The sequence below is a fragment of the Balaenoptera borealis genome (genome assembly GCF_965194805.1).
Source record: "Balaenoptera borealis genome assembly, chromosome: 3".
NCBI classification, from domain to species: domain Eukaryota; kingdom Metazoa; phylum Chordata; class Mammalia; order Artiodactyla; family Balaenopteridae; genus Balaenoptera; species Balaenoptera borealis.
This window is the reverse complement of record NC_138866.1, coordinates 116,850,243-116,869,324: the sequence shown is the minus strand read 5'-3', so window position 1 is coordinate 116,869,324 and position 19,082 is coordinate 116,850,243. Positions and strand designations below refer to the sequence as shown.

Genomic DNA, 19,082 nt, shown 5'->3' with positions numbered 1-19,082 from the left:
TCCAAAAATGGGCAGAAGACCTAAATAGACATTTCTCCATAGAAGACATACAGATGGCCACGAAGCACATGAAAAGCTGCTCAACATCACTAATTATTAGAGAAATGCAAATCAAAACTACAGTGAGGTATCACCTCACACAGGTCAGAACGGCCATCATCAAAAAATCTACAAACAATATATGCTGGAGAGGGTGTGGAGAAAAGGGAACCTTCCTGCACTGTTGGTGGGAATGTAAATTGATACAGCCACTATGGAGAACAGTATGGAGATTCCTTAAAAAACTAAAAATAGAACTACCATATGACCCAGCAATCCCACTACTGGGCATATACCCTGAGAAAACCATAATTCAAAAAGATACACATACCACAATGTTCATTGCAGCACTATTTACAATAGCCAGGACAGGGAAGAAGCCTAAATGTCCCCAATAATATAGTTGCATGATTACAAAATTGTAAACATTAACTGTAGAGAATTAGAAAAATACCTAAAAGCAAACACACACACTTTAAAAAAGATTTTTAAAAAATCACTATAATCTACCTACCCAAATAAAATCACTGCTAATGTTGGGCATTTATTTCTAGTCACATGCAGAAGGTAGCCCAGCCTGGGATTCAGAGGGGGGTTGTGTTTGATGGACTCATTCACATGAGCTGGTTTTGAGGTAGGAGATAGATGGGCCCCTGGGCTGGACAGCTGGTATGTGTCAAGTGGAGCAAAACTGAAGCTTTGCTCTCACCCAGATGCTCCAAGGACAAAGCTAGTGGCAGAAGCTGAGCTCTGCTGCAGTAAAGAGATAAGATGACCACTCCTGAGGTCAAGGAAAACTTCCCTGTGCACATGGGCCGGAAGGCTCCTTGGGGGTCAAAAAGGGAGGGGGCGCCACCCCATAATAGGTGTGGGACATACCACCACAGACCTCTGCAGTGGGATCCATCTTAGCAAAAAGTTGGCAGGCATGTTGGGGAGGGTCCTAGGGCAGGTCAGGTGTGGAAAAAGAAACCAGATAATTGGCCAAAGGTAAACAAAGACCCGGAAGAACTGTCCTATGCAAGTGATTTAAATCACCTCTTTCCTGCGCTCCTCCTCATTAGGAAGGACGGCCATACCCTTTCTCTCTGGGTGTGTATTTCTGCCTTGCTTCTGACAAATAAACTCTTTCTCTGTGTGCTCTCCCATACATTGGGCTGTGTCTCTAATAATAAACTTTGTACCTATTTTGCAGTTTTTGCCTCCTTGAAACATTCTTGCTTTCAATGGGGGAAAGAGCCAGAGGCACTTTGCTTCTAGCCTGTAGCCCCTGGTGGACTAACGGCTTGGATTCCTGGTTTTCATCCAGGCTACCCAGGTTCAATTCCTGGGCAGGGGAACTAAGATCTCTCTCAGGACTACTCACTGCTGTCTCCTAGAAATCAGTGTCACCTGTGTGAAAGGGGCCACTGAGGAGAACATTGTAAGTGGAGGGCTTGGGGGTGAAATCTGGAAAGAAGGAGAGGAAAGCACGGGTCCGTTCTTCAACTCTGCCCTTGAACTCTGGTCTGAGTTCCCTGAAGAGATAGGGAATGCAGGGAATTCTTTGCAGGGACTGCAGGAGACTCCGGTACTGTTTGGACTCGGGGGTCTTGAATGTTTGGAAGTCCAGGAGATCACCCCTGTACTGGGAGGTGCTAGGACAGTACAGCCAGTAGGAGGGCTGCCAGGTAGTAGACAGCTCCAGGAGCACCAGATTGGTGGAATTTGATCAGGCTGGCTCGTGAGCACATGTGAGACACCCAAGTACCTGGGGAAAATTGGGAGTAGAGTAAGCGAAGCAGTTAGCAAAAGGTGGGCATAAATGCTAATGACACTTCTTCATAGCCACAAGCCAGAGTCAGAAAAGAAGCTGAGACTTGGGACTTCTGGTTAAGATGGTATTACATTAACTCTTTGAGGCCCCCTCATCTGTACCACACACAAAGCAATGATAGATAAAAAAAATTTTTTTTAGTTTAAAAGACCAACTGATCTCAAATAAGATAAACATCTCTGTTGACCAGAGATGAAGCAGAAACATGCCATGCCCCTGCTTATGGGAGAGGGCTGGAAAAAGCTGTGTCTGACCATTGCCTGGGACTGTGATTTATATTTTGTACTTAGCCTCCTAGCCAAGAGCTGGACCACAACAACTGCTGCTTGGTGACTGGACCCATGGTATCCTCAGCTCTCCCTGGATGGGAGCCCCAGGCCACCGAGGTAAGGCTAATATTGAACTGAGGGGACCAGGAAGCTGGGTGGAAGCAACGCAGAACTTCTAGAGAAGGGCTGAACACACAACACAACACACACACACACACACACACACACACACACCATTCAAGATGAGTCAACAAGCTGGTATTCCAAAAGACCTCAAAAGAATGACTGCAAAGAAGACAGCCAATCAAACCAATAATAGGGGGAATTCATTTTGTAAGAAGTGAAAATAATAGACATTAAGCATATTAAGAATTCTCAAAGAAGGAAAGGAAAGAAAAATATTCATAAAAAAAGAATAAGAACTTAAATAAAAATGGGCAGAAATGAAACCAGCCCAGTTGGTATGAAGAAAATGCAACTAGAAATATGGAGAAACATATGGTTATTAAAATTTTAAATAATTCAATACATAATTTTTAGTCTAGACATAATTAAAGAGTGGATGTACAATCCCTAAGATGGGATTGAATAATTCACTTGGAATAATTTTGTAACTTTTTTTCACTTACCAACATATGTTAAACATTTCTCCATATTATTAAATATGAATGTGTCAAAATGTTGTAAACTAGTCTTCTATGTTTGGACAGTTAAGTTTCTTATATTTATTCCATTACCATAAACAAGTTTTTGAGAAATCTTGTTATTAAATCTTTGTCCAAGTTTCCAATGGTTTCTCTAGGCTGGATTCCCAAAAGAGGAATTACTGGGCCCAAGAAGTATGAAATTTCCTAAGTATTTTGGTTACAGCCAATAGCCAAACTGCTTCTCAAAGATCTTGAACCAATTTTTCACTCCCACCCACATTTTAAGAAATGCCTGTTTAACAGAACATTTTTGAATACTAAGAATTATCCCTTAAAATATTTGTCCATTTGGCAAAAAATGATATTTTCAATTTTTATTTGCCTTAGTCTGATTAGTAACAAAGTGAAACATCATCATGGAAGGAAAAATAGCGAAAACCTCTTTTCCTCATTTCTTGGGTAAAGTAGGACATATTTTACTGTAGAGGGGACACAGAGCTTCATTACATGACATACTCCCAACTGGTTGTTTTTTGGCTTAAAGCACTTTTCTTCTACATTTTTTTTGTCAAAAGCATGATGTCTTCCCTCCAGCCCTACAACATATTATTTGTTGATTCTTTGGGCTGATTTTAAGACCTGAGTCTGTAGCCCGTGGATTTGCTCTGCTTGCTGTAGGATGGGAACACTGCTACGGCCACTTTCCTCTGCCAGGATGAGTCCGGAAAGGCAGCTGAGATGTGGACAAGCCATAGGGAAAACGATGGCTCACCTGCATGTGCTCCTCCCTGCGGCTGCCTCGCCCCCTGTGCCCTGGAGTCCTCATCCCCTCACCCACTCAAGGACTGTGACTTGCAATTATCTCCTTGCTTTCTGCATCATTTTCCTCTTCTCTTTCCCCTAGCTATTGCCCAGTTTCTCCTTAATAGCAAAACCTTCTGAAAGAGTTGCTTATATTCAGTCTCCACTTCGTCATTTCCCTTTTTTTTTTTTTGGAACCCACTCCAATCGGACTTCTATCGCCCAAGGAAACCTTTCTTAATAAGATGAACAACAATGTCCTCATGGCCAAGCCAAGGGGTCATTCTCAGCCCTTAGCAGTGTCTGATGAAGGTGAACTCTCTTTCTTTCTTGAACCTCTGTCTTCTCTTGACTTCCAGAATCCCACCCTCTCCTGGTTTCCTTCTAACTCACTGTCTCCTTCTCAGTGTCCTGACTTATGGATAGATCCCATTCTTTTATCTGGCCTTTATAAGTTGGGCTCAGCCTATCTTTTCTATCTAAACTAAAGTCCTTGTCAGCTAGCTCATCAACAATGCATGTCTCCATCCCCAATCTTGGCCCTGAACTGTGGTCCAGTAATTCCAACGGCCAGTTAACATCTCCACTTGGATGTCAATATGCATCTCAAACTTAACACGTCCAAAACTGGACTCACGGTATCCCTAACTCTGAGCCACCCGCTGTTCCCATCTCAGTAAACGACCCCTTCCCCATTCACCTCAGAACTATGGAGTACTCATCTATTCCTTTCTTTCCCACATGTCTGACATCCAACCCACAAGCAAATCTTGCTGCTTCTACTTCTACATTAGAAATAGATATAGAATCTGACTGCCCCTCTGCAGGTCCCACCCGAGCCAGAGGGACCATCACCGCTCACCTGGACAGCCTCCTAACTCACCCTCTGTTCCACCCTCATCCCCTTATAGTCTGTTCTCTATTCAGCTGCCCTGGAGATGCTGTTCAAATGTAAGTTAGATGAGTCACTCCCCTGCTTAAAACCTTTAGATGGTTTCTCATCCCACTGAGAATAACTACAAAGCCCTCCGTATTCCTCCCCATGACATGGCCCCATGACCTGTGTGCCCTCATCTTGGGCTCTCCCCTTGCTCACTCAGCTCCAGCCACACTGGCCTCCTCAGTATTTCTTGAACATACCGGGCACACTTCTGCCCCAGGGCCTTTGCACTGACCACTCCCTCTGCCTGGAACATTCTTCTTCCAGAGATCTACCTGGCTAACTCCCTCCCCTCCTTCAAGCTTTTGCTCATCTCACACCTTCTTAATGAAGTCTACCCTGAGCACCCTGTCTTAAAGGTGGCTCTCACCCACCCCAAACTACTGATCCCCATTATCCGGCTCTACTCCCTTCTTTCCACAGCATGTATCATCTTCTAATGTGCTATATAATGTGCTTCCTTATTGTTTTTTGTCTGCCTCCTCTCCCACTAGAATGTAAGCTCCATGAGGGCGGGGACTTGTGTCTGTTTTATTCTTGAATGAATCTCAACACTAGAGCAGTGCCTGGATTATAAAAGTTACTCCATCGATATTTAGTGAATGACTGTAGTAGGCTAGCCACATCAGCATCCCACAGAGGAATCTCCCCACTCCAGTCAACCATTCCCAATGCCCAACTCCAGTTCTAAGCAGGGTCAGCAGGAACCAAAGCAGCTCCAGGCATTAATCAGGAGAGGGGGCTTCTATGCCCAGGCTAACTCACTGTCTGGCCTGGGAAAGTCACCTCCCCTGTTCAGGATCCAGTCCCTCCTCTGCTCAATGGAGATTTTCTCCTGTTCTCCCTGCCTTGGCACACAGTGTAAGAGCAGACACAGGGGTATACATTTTTAGAACCATCAAAGTTGACCTCACCCACATTATGCACCTTGTGTCTGGGAGAGAGGCTCACAAGGAGCTGTTCCCTGGGGCCAAGAAAAGTAAGCAGAGGCTCTGTTTTCCTGCTGATGTCACTAGGGCTCATGCTAATGAGATGGAATATGGCCTATCACCCCACCCCAGTCTCACACCTTTGGGGTTGAAATGACCTTCTCATGGAAAACAGGGCAGTTAAGTTGACCTAATATCATTCCAGCAAGTTCTATTATCATTTTCAACTGATACACAAAATCTCAGGGGATATTAAGTTTTCACCTGCTTTTCTTATCTCCTTTTTAAGCCCTGGATGGCTGGGACCCATCTTCCTCCTCTTGTATCCCCTGTGGGGCTCCACCCACAGTAGCACCTCCATAAACGGTTACTGATTTGGTCAGTGTTTGTTTCCTGGGCCTTGAGTCGCCATCCCTCAGCTTGAGGAAAACACAGAGAGAGCAAACACTGTGCCTGCCTTGAGCAACAGGTTTCATCTTGGGATTACAGTGAGTATTTGCAAAACATTGCTCAGACCGCAAAATGCTTGTGCAAACACATCCCAGGAAATCCCAACAAGATCCCAGGGGGGTAGACATTCTGACCTCCATCTGTCAGACAGACAAACTGAGGGGCAGAGCCTGGGCCAGAACACTCTGAGCCCCGCCAGTCCTGTCCAGTCTCCCTTCTCTCCATAGCAGAGACACATCCTCTGTTGGAGAGCTTGAGCATGTTTTGCTCATTTCCAACACGGAAGCTTTGCAGGAACTGCCTCTTCAGGGCAAGCATCTGGGGGCTCCACACCCCTCAAACCGGACTCATCCCTCAAGGTCCAGCCCAAAGTCCAACTTCTTCTGGAGGCTCTTCCTGCTCTCCTCAGCCCAGAATTAGTTACACTGTGTTCCTGCACCACAAATGCTGTCTTGCAACATGTCATACCATTGCTTTGCATGGTAACTCGGTCCTTAGATCATTATTTAACTTTTTGTGTATATATCTCTTCTCTCCCCAACGAGTCTATCAGCTCTAGGTAGGAATCACCTCTGCTCATTCACTATTTCATTCAAACATTCCTTCAAGAAATATTCTATGCCATCCAAGAGATAAATAGATGATCAATGGTTCCTGCCCTCACAGAACTTATATTCCTCATTTCTTCTTTATGGCATAGAAATATTCTATGCCATCCAAGAGATAAATAGACGATCAATGGTTCCTGCCCTCACAGAACTTATATTCCTTATTTCTTCTTTATGTCCCCACAGGACTTGCTATAATCCACCTGTAACCAGCGGGCAAGAGTTAACAGTGACAGCCTCTGGCCAGCAAGTTCCAGCAGTGTGTCCCTTTGATCTAGTCAAAGCTGAGTGAGGACTATTTTTAAGTAGAAAAGCAGCAAGGACCACAGAGATGGGATCTCTGTGTGGCTGCCTCTGGATGGCAAACCTAGACAGGGATTCCTTCTTGGCCCTGCTCCTGGGAGAGATTGGAAGCTCCACCCATAAAGGGTCAGGGGTCATGGGCCCTGAAGAGGGCTTAAGGCTCACCAAAGGCACCTTCATGGCATAGATGGGGAAACTGAAGCATGCAGTGGGCTTGCGGTTGCTCCGGTACTAGACTCCCAGCACAGTGCTCCTTTCCTAGGACCCCACTGAGGTATAGTTTCCTGCTAAAGGGAAAGACTTGTTTTCCCTTTAGCTGTTGGAAGCCTTTCTGGCACACAGGAGCACACAGGTGGAAGAAGGGGTGGGGGAGAGCAGTTCACAACAGTGGCTTCAAATACTTTAAAATAGGCTGGAAAACACTCATGCTCTGGTTCTGAGCATCTCCTCCGTACCCAGCACTGGGTCAGGGACAGGAGGGAGGGGCTGACTGTACTCATGGAACTCACGTGGGACAATCAGCTGTTTGGCAAGTGTGGCCAGCGGGCCCCCTGATGGGAACAAGACCTGTGAGTGAGAAGGGCTGGCCTTGGCTGGAGCTCTGCCCTCCCTGGCAGCCCCCTCACCCTCTCTGAGTTCTCTGTGGGGGGTGAGGGGTGTCTGCCCCGAATACCAAAGCACATGGTTGTGAGGATTCAATGAAACACCCCATGAGGAAGCACCTGACCCAGAAGAGACACTCAGTTCATTTTCACTCATTCAGAAGGCCGTTTTGACTATTCTCAACCACCTGCTTTGTTTCCCAAGTCCCAGAAAAAGAATCCTGACTAGTCTTCTTGAAGCAGAAATAGGTGAGTTCATGTGGCCCCACCTGCTTACCCAGGGGTCACGACCCTGATGGTCCTGCCCACCCCACCGCCCCCAGAATCAGCACTTTGGGCTCACCACTTGTTGCCTGAGGCCAGTGTGCTTCCTCTCCCTGTTCCTCACTTTGCTTACCTGTAGAAAGGGACTGCTCCTGAAACAGGGAAGAACAAATCTGACTCCATATTGGGATGGTGCTTTCACTTTAACCTTTGTACTGTATTCCTTCTGCTACAAGTTAATCACTAAAGGGATGTTGCCTAGAGCTTAAAGTATACATAATGGCCCATTCTCCAGGAACTCTGCCTCCCATGCCTGAGTGTTAAGTTAAAATACCTTTGTTTAGCTCACAGGAACCCCCCCACCACCACCAACAGGCCCACCTGTGAATGGCTGCAGGAAGGAAGAAATTAACACATCCCCTCTGGAGTCTGGCCGGAACCAGGAAATATTTCCAACAACCGATCGCCTTCTTTTTACTTTACCTCCTCACCTCCCTCTCTTTGTTCTATAAAAGGAACTAGCGTCCAAACCTGGGCAAGATGGTTCTTTGGGACACGAGTCCACTGTCTTCTCGTTTGCTGGCTTTCTGAATAAAATCGCTGTTCCTTGCCACAACGCCTCGCCTCTCGATTGACTGGCCTGTCGTGCAGCGAGTGGTATGAGCTTGGACTCAGTAACGCTCAGACTTACCCCCATGAGGCTGTGTGACTCCACTGAGACACCGCAAGTACACACTCCAGTGGGTCATACTGGATCAATGATCTCAGGCCCTTTCCCTTCTCCTTCCTGGAGTGGTCTGTTCTCCAGAGAGGGTGGGGCAGGGCTTGGTGGCTGGGCAAGAGCCTCTCCTCCTCAGCCACCCAACTCCCCTCCCACCCCCTTCTGCATCCTTAGCACAGGAGACCCCCTCACTGCTCCAGCCATCAGAAACATGTGCAGCAAGAGCCCGCTGCCAGTGCCACCACCATTCAGCCCAGGAGACAGGTGACATGTGTGACACACACTCCTTTATTAAAAGAGGGCAACGGGGGCTTCCTTGGTGGCGCAGTGGTTAAGAATCCGCCTGCCAATGCAGGGGACACGGGTTCGAGCCCTGGTCTGGGAAGATCCCACATGCCGCGGAGCAACTGGACCCGTGAGCCACAACTACTGAGCCTGCGCGTTTGGAGCCTGTACTCCGCAACAAGAGAGGCCGCGACAGTGAGAGGCCCGCGCACCGCGATGAAGAGTGGACCCTGCTCGCCGCAACTAGAGAAAGCCCTCGCACAGAAACGAAGACCCAACACAGCCATAAATAAATAAATAAATAAGAAAAAAAAAAGAGGGCAACGGTGGGAGGGTTGCCGCGGGGACCTGGCTGAAGCCAATCCACCTCCCTCCTCCCCACTCTACCTCCACTTTTGAGCATGGAGAAGTCTAGAGACTTACAGAAATTAGGTCTGGGTACAGCCTTGAAGATGATTTATTCCAGTGGCTTCCAAACACTTTAATTTTCAGTTATGTGGGTAAAATTTTAACTGACTCCCCTCCCTAAAAAATGGGTATGCAGATTTTTTTCTATGAAAGATCTAGTGCAACCTTTCCTTTCTAGATGGGGAAGCTGAGGCCCATGGAGTGGATGTGGTCTCCTGGAGGTATCTCAGGAGTTGGTGGAGTTGGGACTAGAGCCCTGGTTCCCTAATGCGGCTCTTTCCACCAGCCTCCACACTGAGGGGGTGACTGCAAAACCCGAGGCTGGGCTCTGCATCTCAGACGCAAAGAGGAAGAAGGCAGGGTGGAGCACATGTGGCGTAAGTGGAAAAAGAATCCTGGGCTGATCCAGGAACTCTGTAAATTTATGTCCTAATCCAATTTCCTAAGAATTGGTTCTTGGAATAAGGCTAGTAGCTATAACACAGACTTTCTGTTGGAGAAAATTAAAATATTATTTTTGCCTTTTGTTTTTGAGAGGGGCCAAGAACCATCAGGCTTTGGGAGTCCCAGAGGAAGTAAATGTGAGCCTCGAATAATCAGGCCTTGGAGGATGTCTGTGAATCATGTTCCCCCTGTGAGTCGTGGCCTGAGACCTTCACCAAAGCAAACTTGCCTGGCCTTTCCTGCTTTCTCCACCTTGCCTTGCCTTTCTTTTCTCCCCAGTCTTTTAACCCTGTCTAGTCTGCACCCACAGAAATCACAGCATGAATGGTAAGGCCTTACTTTAGGGCAGCAGCCCCGGCCTGTTCCCAGGACACTGGTTCCACAAGAGAAGTGGAGTATCTGGCAATTTGGTCCACATCGGCGTATTACAGGCTCCATCTGGACTGAACATGTCCTGGCCAGCTGACAAGACAGCATCGCCTCTCTCCAGGCTCTGAGTTCACCTGAACATATGCCTTCAGTCCTGGAGATGGAGACGGGTCGGGGCCATGGAAGCATGGTATATTTCTGAAAATCTCTGGTCAGAGTCAGGCCCCTGGTTTTAGCACCAAGCATATGATAGCTCACCTTCTCATTTCTTCACCTGGTGAACTCCTACTCAACCTTCAAGGGCCACCACAAAAATTCCCTTCCCCAGCCCACTCCTCCCCAAGAGAGCTAATTTACTTCTCTCCTCTAGTTCTCACTGCATTTTACTTTTATTCTATCAACACACACTTGAACTGAAGCAGAAGAACCTATTGGGAATTTAATGTATCACAATAGTTTATTAAGAAATTAATTTATGTCATTTATTGCTCTTGTTGACTCACCAGAAAAGAACAAAAGCTATCTTGACATGAGCCCCACCCACTGGAAGGTAGCTCGATTTTCTTCTTGTGGTCAATAAGGGTTCTCCAGCCCCTTAAGAAGCAATAAACAATTCTCCCTGTTTCTGGGTCTGAGAGAGGAAGCTGAATGGGCTGGGAGGGGACCCTGGTGTGAGAATGGGCTGCCCCCAAGACAACCGCTAAACCAGACTCTGTGTTTAGAAACCAGTAGAGGCAGTTAAACCAGATTATCCCAGCGGGGAGGAGAATGGGGCTTGGTGCTCCGAGGTAGTCGTAAAGATGTTTTTATGTAAAGAACATTTGTCTTTAGAAAGCGTACACCATGCAGTGCAGACCACTGAACACAGTGTCTTCCTGAAATCACACAGCCGACTCATCCCACGCTAGCACTGATAGAGACATCTTTTTTAACACCCGGTACCCAGGGTGGTGTGGGGGTTCCAAGCCCCCTGCTCACAGGGCTGGGAGGGCCAGGCCTGCATCTTGTGTCACCAGGAGCAACAGCTACCATAGCAACTAGAGGCTGCACAACCCCCTTTTTAGACTGCTAAGTCCCTAGAGGGCCTTTTGCAAACCCAAGGGAGAGGAGAAAGCAAGGATGTGGCGATCTGAGGATACGAATAAACAGGATACGTTCCTCCTTGCTTAAGGAGGATCCAAAATGATTCCATTTCCTTTTAATAAAAGCAAGTCACGCACGCAGTGAAAACTGAAATAGCAGAAGAGAGTAGACAAGGAGCGAATATCCCTCCCTCCTCAGCCGCTGGTCTCACTTTCCACAGGTGATACCATTAGTGGTGTTTGTTTGTGTATGTACACATGACATTTGATTACAGAGCTGCCACACACACACACACACACACACACACACACACACAAGCCAGAATGTACCGTTCTGTCCTTTGCCTTCCGTCGTCTGCTTTGAAGATTGTTCTACGTCAGCTAACTCAGTGCGACCTCATTCTTTTTAATGGCTGAAACTACCCCATTTCTGGTCCCCTTTCAATGGATTCAATCTGACTTAGACACCCTCAGGAGTGTGACATTAACTGCACCCAAATGTCATGGTATTATTTCATTCCTATACATATATAGGCATTTCCTATTCCTCGTGTTGCCAAGATTTGTATCTGCATCTCTCTCCCCCCTAAAAGGTGAGCCCCCTAAAAGCAAGGTCTGAGATGGAAAGTAGTTTAGCAGTGGCCGAGGAATGGGGGGGGGGGGGGCGGGTGTGGACAACTATGAAGGGAACACAGAGGGAGCTCCTTTGCAGTGACAGAAAAGCTCCATGTCTCGATTGTATGATGGGCACACAAATCTATACCTGTGATAGCAGTACCTAGAACTACACACACACACACACCCCTGTACACACATTAATTAGTACATGTAAACACTGTGTGCTTGTACCAATGTCAGTTTCCTGGTTTTAATATTACACTGTAATTTTATTCCAGATGTTGCCACTGGGGAAAACTGTGTGAAGGGCACTTGGGACCTTTCTGTACCATATTTACAACTTCTTGTGAATCTATAATTATTTCAAGGTGAAAAGCTAAAATGTCGGAGTCTGTGGCATCCTGGCATTCTGTTCCCAGGCTCTGGTGCAAGCCCTGGCACAGAGAGGTGCTGGGTAAATATAAGCTAAAGGAGTGGAGAGTCTCTCCTTTCTGGGCCTCAGTTACCCCATCTGTACAATGAGCCCTGTGGACTAAACAGTCTTCGCATTTCCAGTCCCCACGTTCTGTTCTGTGCAGCGGCACGGGGTCCTGCCTGTGAAACCAGTCAGCTGACTCTGAGCACTGACCCCTCACACTCTCCCTGCTCTCCCTCCCACCCCACCGGCCCCATAGGCAGATACCCCACATGTCTCCAGCAGAATATAATAGTAGTGTGACAAAATTAGTAGTCAGACTAAAATCGAAGGTGTAGCACTTTTTGAAAACTGATCTTTCTGCATACCTCTGACGGGAGCAGTGGAAGAATGTGTCAGATGTGTGTAACTAAGCCTGGTTTGCCCTATAGGCTGAAAGCACACGGCCAAGTAAAAGAATCGTGTGATAATTAAGTCTGGGGTCTCTGGGCGCCAAGGCTCACCTTCCTCCAAATGAGGCTGCCTTTCCATTACCTCTGTCGACCAAGCCCTGGACTTGCTGGGATTTGAAGGAGACACTGGCTTGTCATGGACAGTGTTGGTGCTGCATCCAGAGCACCTTTCATCATTTCTGGGCCCCTGTCCACCTCCCACAGCAGCACTCGCACCTCTTCTGGGGGAGCTGCCCTCGGCTGCTGGAGTGAAGAATGCAGGGCGTGCCTGGAAGTAGGCATCCTCCTCCTCCCCCAGCGGGTGGGGTGGTGGGCCACAGTGTGCGAGCCCAGCTCAGCTTGGGACACCTGAGGTGTTCTTCCCACTCCAGACTTCCCTGAGGGATCGGCAGAAGCTGCCCTCATAGGCCTTTGTCTGAGGGGCCCCAGGCTTTGTCCTGCTTCCCTATCCCCTTACCTATGTCCCCTAAGAGCTAAATAAATGACTTGCTACAAATTCATGCCTCACTATCTGCTTCAGGGCAACCCATTTGAGCAATGCTATCCCTCAACAGTTCTAGACATTGAGACTTTTCTCAATGCCGCTCCTAAAGGAAGGGAGTTTGCTCCTCCCATACTGAGGCTCAGTAAGTAAAAGATGGTTAGAGGAGCAGGGAGCTAGGCCTAAAGAGGAAGAAGAAGTAGTTTCTCCATCAAAGCTAACATCAGCTACAAGTTTAACTTGCTATTGACAAACCACGACCCAGCAAGAGGTCTAGGACCCTCCAGAAGAGCTGGGGAGAGGAGCCTTGGTTTGCCTCTCTTGGCCAGTCTGGCCTCTACATGAATCTGGTCTGTTGACCTCTGCCCCCCACTCTCTGTTTCATCTTCCACTCCCCTCCCTGCCGCCTCCCAGCTTTAGGCACCAGGGCTCTCTCCAGACTATATTATTTAAATAGTGCTATTAAGGTAAGAATACATATAATGAACTACAAATATTTCAAATGTGCAATTTGATATGCTTTGACACATGTAGAGATCCATGAAACCGTCACCACAATGAAGACTGAACATATCCATCACCCCCAAAAGTGCCCACTGGCTTTGAATCTTGAGTCAGCGTCAGAAAGACACAGCAACATGAGAGTAACAACAGTGAGAGTCCAGGGACGGGGTGCCAGGTTGCCTCCTGATCACACTGTTCCTGAAGGTGAATTTGCTGTGTTCCTAGCCACCAGTTTCCTCTTGGTGTGTAATGATTCTTACGCCGGCTTTCTAAGTTCTCTATCAATTCTGTTACTGTACCAGTAGTCTTCTAATCAGTGTTGCTTAAGTTACCCAGAGCTGGTGTCTGTTGCTCATAACCTAAAACCTTGACTGACAGTTGGTGGGGGTAGAGGGTGATTGTAAACAGATCACTGGACAGAGAGTTCTAGGCAGGGGCTGCCCCAGGGCCCTTCAAATCCATCAAGACAGGTTGCTCCAGAAAGTTGCCTCCCACCTAGGGTCCAGCTCCTCCATGGGCCCTTTATAGCTCTCAAGTGGGGCTGATTAGGACCAGGACCAGAGACATGGCTCAGCTCTCCCACATGACCTCTGCCCTCACATGGGAGCTTATGGGGACACCAGACTGCCCTGCCCCTGCCTGCTAATGTAATAATAATAATAAGGCAACTACTCAATAATAATTGAGGCAAATCAGAGTGGAGGTTGGGAGTGCAGCCTTTCAGATTGGCATGCCTGAATTCTTAATCCTGGCTCTGTTATTTTAATTGCATGTACTCAGGTCTCTGTTTCCTCATCTGCAAAATATAATAGCACCCACTTCACAGACTGTGCTGAGATTTAATGAGACGATCCATGTACAGTGAGTGCTTAGGTGTGTGCCTGACTATGATAAAGCTACCTGATATTTGTTTTGTCAGGAAGGATAAGACATGCAGACATAGAAAAAACTATCACAAAGGAAGAAGAGTGTTATACTCACAGATCCCTAGAAACAGGAGGCACCCCACGCCTTGCAGGGCCACATGGGGTAACACCAGGGCCAGTCAGGACAGAGCCAGCAGAGGAAACTGGGCAAGAGCCTTTATTGCAGTTTCCATGGGAAGGATGGGTGAGGCAGGGTAAGCAGGCTTAGGACTGGCCAGTTTGAATAATTCTAGCAGGCTCTGGGGCACAGGGGCTGTCCCTAGCTATCTGGTACTTGCTCCTGGAATGATTAGGGCAGGGGGATAGATACAGCAATCCCTCAGCCGCCAAAGGGCTACATGAGGACATCTGTGAGGCCAGAGAGGCTGTTAGGGCTGAAAGTCATCACCCAAGAGACTCAGCTCCCTTTGGGGATCTGGAAGCCCAGTGGCGGTCATGGTCTGGACACAGGAGCAGCAAGGGTCAAGGACCTGCGGGGATGTGCAGGAGGGGAGGAGAGGCTGGCCGTGTGTGCGTGCATATGCGTGTATGCATTGAGTGGTGGCGGGTGAGCAAGGGGCCTCGGAAGCAGATGCATTAAATCGAGGACGCATTTCCAAATCCTTCCCCCACCGTGTTCACCTGAAGAAAAGGTCTGATTTGTACATTCTGCAGGACCCCATATATGGGCATCGTTGGTCAACAGCAAACTTACCTGATAATGGGCTGTATCATTATTTCCTGGGGTTTCCCTTGTCTTGATGGAGCCTTGCCACCTTAGCTAAAACAGAAATGCTCTTTCTCCGTTCTCCCCGTGTATGAGTCTCACTTCCCCACACCATCAGGCAGGTTGCTGAGGGCCAGCAAGGGCTTGCCTGGGCCTGCCTCTTGTCATCATTCACCTGAACAGGGACATAGTTTTCAGGCTCCGGCAAAACCACTGCTCACACCCTCATCAGTTGAGAAAAATCAATGGAGGGGCCTCAAATCCAAATCGGAAGTGAAAGGACCCCCATTTGTCCTCTTGAGGCTGAACTGTCCCAGACACGGGGAGACCAGGACTTTCTCTGTTTAGCACTGAACGGCCTGTGCCCTGCAAAACTCCTGGACCCAGGCTAGCTGGGACAGTTGGTCCCCCTACTTGGACACTAGTGATCCTTGCCCTTCAAGCCTTTGCCCAGGACTTCTGAGGGCAACTGGCAGGGAACAGATCCTCCTTTGGGACCTGCTGTGTCTATACCGAGGTGTCCCAGGCACAAGTCCCACTCACAGCTCCCTGCCTGTTAGCTCTTGGCACCAGCAGCAGGTTCAATTTCTCAGAACTCTGGGTTAGATCCCATCAGCTGGAGTGACTCAGAGGGCCACTAAGGGACCAGAAGATCATGCTGATGAAATGACATGAGGTCAGTAAGGAAACAGATTGAATGAGGTTCTGTTGAAAGGCGAGATCTTGGCTTGGGACAAGCAATGTGACAGGATGCTCCGGGAGAAAGGAGGCTTGCATGTGTGTGATGAAGACAGGAACAGACGACCTCCCCCACATGGCTAAGAGCTTATCAGACAGCTGCATGCTCAGGCAGTGGTCCATGAGCCAGGACTGCCAAATAAGACTTACCAGCAGACACAGTGCACTACTAAAGTAAGATGGAAATGCTGCAAAGACTCTGGTTTCTGTAGAAAAATTAAAATGTCAGCTAAGAATTTGAAAGCAAGGGGGCAAAGATAAGGAAGGTGGGTCTGAAAGAATCCAGAAGCAAGTCAGGAAAGCCCAGCCTGGCTTGAGCTGAATGAACAGAGGCGTAGGAGGAGAGAACAATGAGAAGGTAAGGCCCTGGGTCCTGGGAGAGGGATGTCTCCACCGAGGGGAGGGGCAACTCACTGAGAACCAAACACCCACCTGACCAAGGCCTAGCCCCAGTACAGAGCTTTACAGTTAGCAAAAGCCTCCACAAGCATGTGGTCATTTGATTTGATCTTCACGGTGACCCTGTGATGTAGGAAGGCAGTGGTCACCCCACTTTATGGGTGACATCAAGAGAAACACTCCCATAGCCGCAGTGATGAGCCTCATGAGACTTCAAATGCAGATGGAAAAGTCTGGAGAGATCACCGCCCACCTTGGCCACCAGTGTGTCAGCTCACATCTTCCATTACACTGTGACGGTGGCTGGTCCAAGCTGCCCGGGTTTTCCATCCTCGTCTGCAAAATCTTCAAAAATCCACCCTACGCTGTCCCTGATCCCTAAAGCAAAAACACAATCACTGAAGCATATATAGCTCAGGTTCATGGAAGAACTGGGAACAGTTGGAACAAAATGAAAAGCAAGAGGCTCATTTCAGCCAAAAAATCATTAAGGGCTTGGAAGCAAGCAGAGGACATGCTCTCGGCCTTTGTGTCAACAGATTTCTACAGATTGACTGGACACCGGCTACGAGCCAGACCCTGGTCAGACACAGAAATGAGTAAGACACACATTGTAACTGTGAGGATCTTCCTAACCAGGAGCAGGGGAGAAGACGCAAAATGGACGAAGAGCAATCATCGTGGCTAAGATTATAGCTATTATCTGCTGAGCGTGAGCCCATGCCGGGTCAACACTTGGTGTTATGTCATTTAACTGCCACCACAACCTGGTGGGACGGCACTGTGTTCAGTTGAAACTGCATGTGGGGCGCTGGGCCTGGGCAACAGTGAGCAGGTGATAAATACTAGCTATGGTTTAAAAGAACTAATATTCCTGTTTTAGAGAAGAGAGAAATGAAGCTTAAAGGGGTTAAAGTGATAGGCCCAGGATCCCATGCTCTGTACTGTTTGATTCCAAAGTCCCTTAATCTTGATACCATTGATACCAGGGGTTCTTTTTTTTTTTTTTAACTTTTAATTTTATATTGGAGTATAGTTGATTAACAACGTTGTGATAGTTTCAGGTATACGGCAAAGTGATTCAGTGATACATATATATGTATCTATTCTTTTTCAAATTATTTTCCCATTTAGGTTGTTACATAATATTGAGCAGAGTTCCCTGTGCTATACAGTAGGTCCTTGTTGGTTATCCATATTAAATACAGCAATGTGTACATGTCAATCCCAAACTCCTGACACCAGTTGTTCTTAAATTTGTTTGTTAAAAATACTGTTTCTTGGCCTTCCTGTTGGAGGTTTAGATTTTGTCAGTTTGATGGGGGCAGGGTGGTCATGATGACAAGAAGAGGTATAACTGGTGTTTAAGAGCCAGGGCTTTGGTCTGAGAACCAACTCTGCTCCTTACTAGCCTTGTGACCTTGCTTAATCTCACCAAGACAGTTTCTTGGTCTGTAAAATAGGGTAGTAATTGTTACCCATTATGCTAATATCCCCTAAAGGCAGTTTAATAAAATGGTTGAGAGCATGAACTCCAGAGTCAAACTGCCCAAATTCAAATCTGGCTCCACCACTTACCAGCTCTATGACCTTGTGCTTTTCTGTGCCTCAGTTTCTTCATCTATAAGATGACAGTGATACTAGTATCTCCCTCAAAGGGCTGTTAGATTTTAAAGTGTTCATACTCGTAAAGTTTAGAACAAGGCCTGGTGAGCAGTAAGGGCTCAATCAGTGTCAGCTGCTGCTATCATTAATATTATTATTACCGTCATCACCATCCTGGCAAGAGGACAAGAGGCTTTAACTAAGGCAGTGGTAGTAGGACTAGATAAGAAGGAACATGGGCACAGAATTCAAAATATGAGCTCTGAGGAGAAGCAAGAATAAGAAAAGGAGAATGTGTTGACCTTCATCCCCAAACTTGTGGTGAGGGCAGTGGGTGGACTTGGGGCAGTCCTGGTCGTGCCACTGGCTTGCAGGGTGACCCTGAGCAAGGCCTCCCCTCTCGTGACCTCTGTCTCATCATCTGTAAAGTGAGGGGCTGGAGTCAGCCTAGCTCGTAGATCTCCAATTTTAACACACTGAGAGTCTAGGAAATTTCACAGTTTAAAACATTTTAATGTTTTTTTAAAAATGCTCTTGTGTGCTGGTGGGTTAGGGCATCCTCCTGTGTACACAAGTTGTAATATTTTAGGCTTTCTGAAGGCCACGTTGATTTTCAACACCACACGGGCACAGATCTATGAAACCTGGGCAGGGGAGGCTGTTTTGTGACTGAAAGTGAAGCCCAAAGACTACTGGTTGACACATCCTCCAGACCCCGTCTTGGTGACCCAGACCAGAAAACTCATCTGACAACCCCTGCCTCCTTCAAGAAATGTCAGTGACCGCTGGGAAGTTTGTAAGAAGTTTGGCCCTATCCCCATCTCCTGCCACCTACACAGGGACAAAGTACCCAGGATTGAGGAAGCCCAGTCAATGGAACTGGCCACCCAGGGTTAGTTGCCTGCTCAGCTCACTCCTGCAGAGCTGAATAAGGATGTAAAGAACCCCAACCCACTCTAGTAGAGACAAATCCAGAAGCCTGCCTCCAGACTCCTAGTCATTCCTTCAAAGTAAGAACACAGAGATGTCCAGAGCAGCCGAGGTATTTGGCAGTAAACTCTGCCTTTGCTCCTGAGTGGGCTAATTTAGTATTAGTTTTCCAGCCGATGTTGAAATGGTAAAGTCGCTGACCCCTGCTACAGTTAGTGATGCAAATGGGAGACCAGGCCCTTCCCATGACTCATGGAACACGCTCCACAGAGAAGGAAAATTCTCTTTCCATAGTGGGAGAGGTACTCTGCCTAAAAGAATTATATTAAAA

At 47.5% G+C, this 19,082-nt stretch overlaps 1 protein-coding gene across 1 annotated transcript in view; it reads right to left on the bottom strand.

The window, feature by feature from the left end:
* The window catches only part of LOC309624839 (NADPH oxidase 5-like), a gene marked incomplete at its 3' end in the record, with an annotated part of 43,033 nt that extends 26,582 nt beyond the window's left edge, over positions 1 to 16,451 (bottom strand). Inside the window, 3 exon segments of the mRNA XM_082383546.1 lie at positions 15,494 to 15,594; positions 15,596 to 15,691; positions 15,695 to 16,451. Of these exon segments, the coding sequence (XP_082239672.1) occupies positions 15,494 to 15,594; positions 15,596 to 15,691; positions 15,695 to 15,940 (443 nt within the window). The 5' untranslated portion in view covers positions 15,941 to 16,451.
* Between the last annotated feature and the right edge of the window lie 2,631 nt (positions 16,452 to 19,082).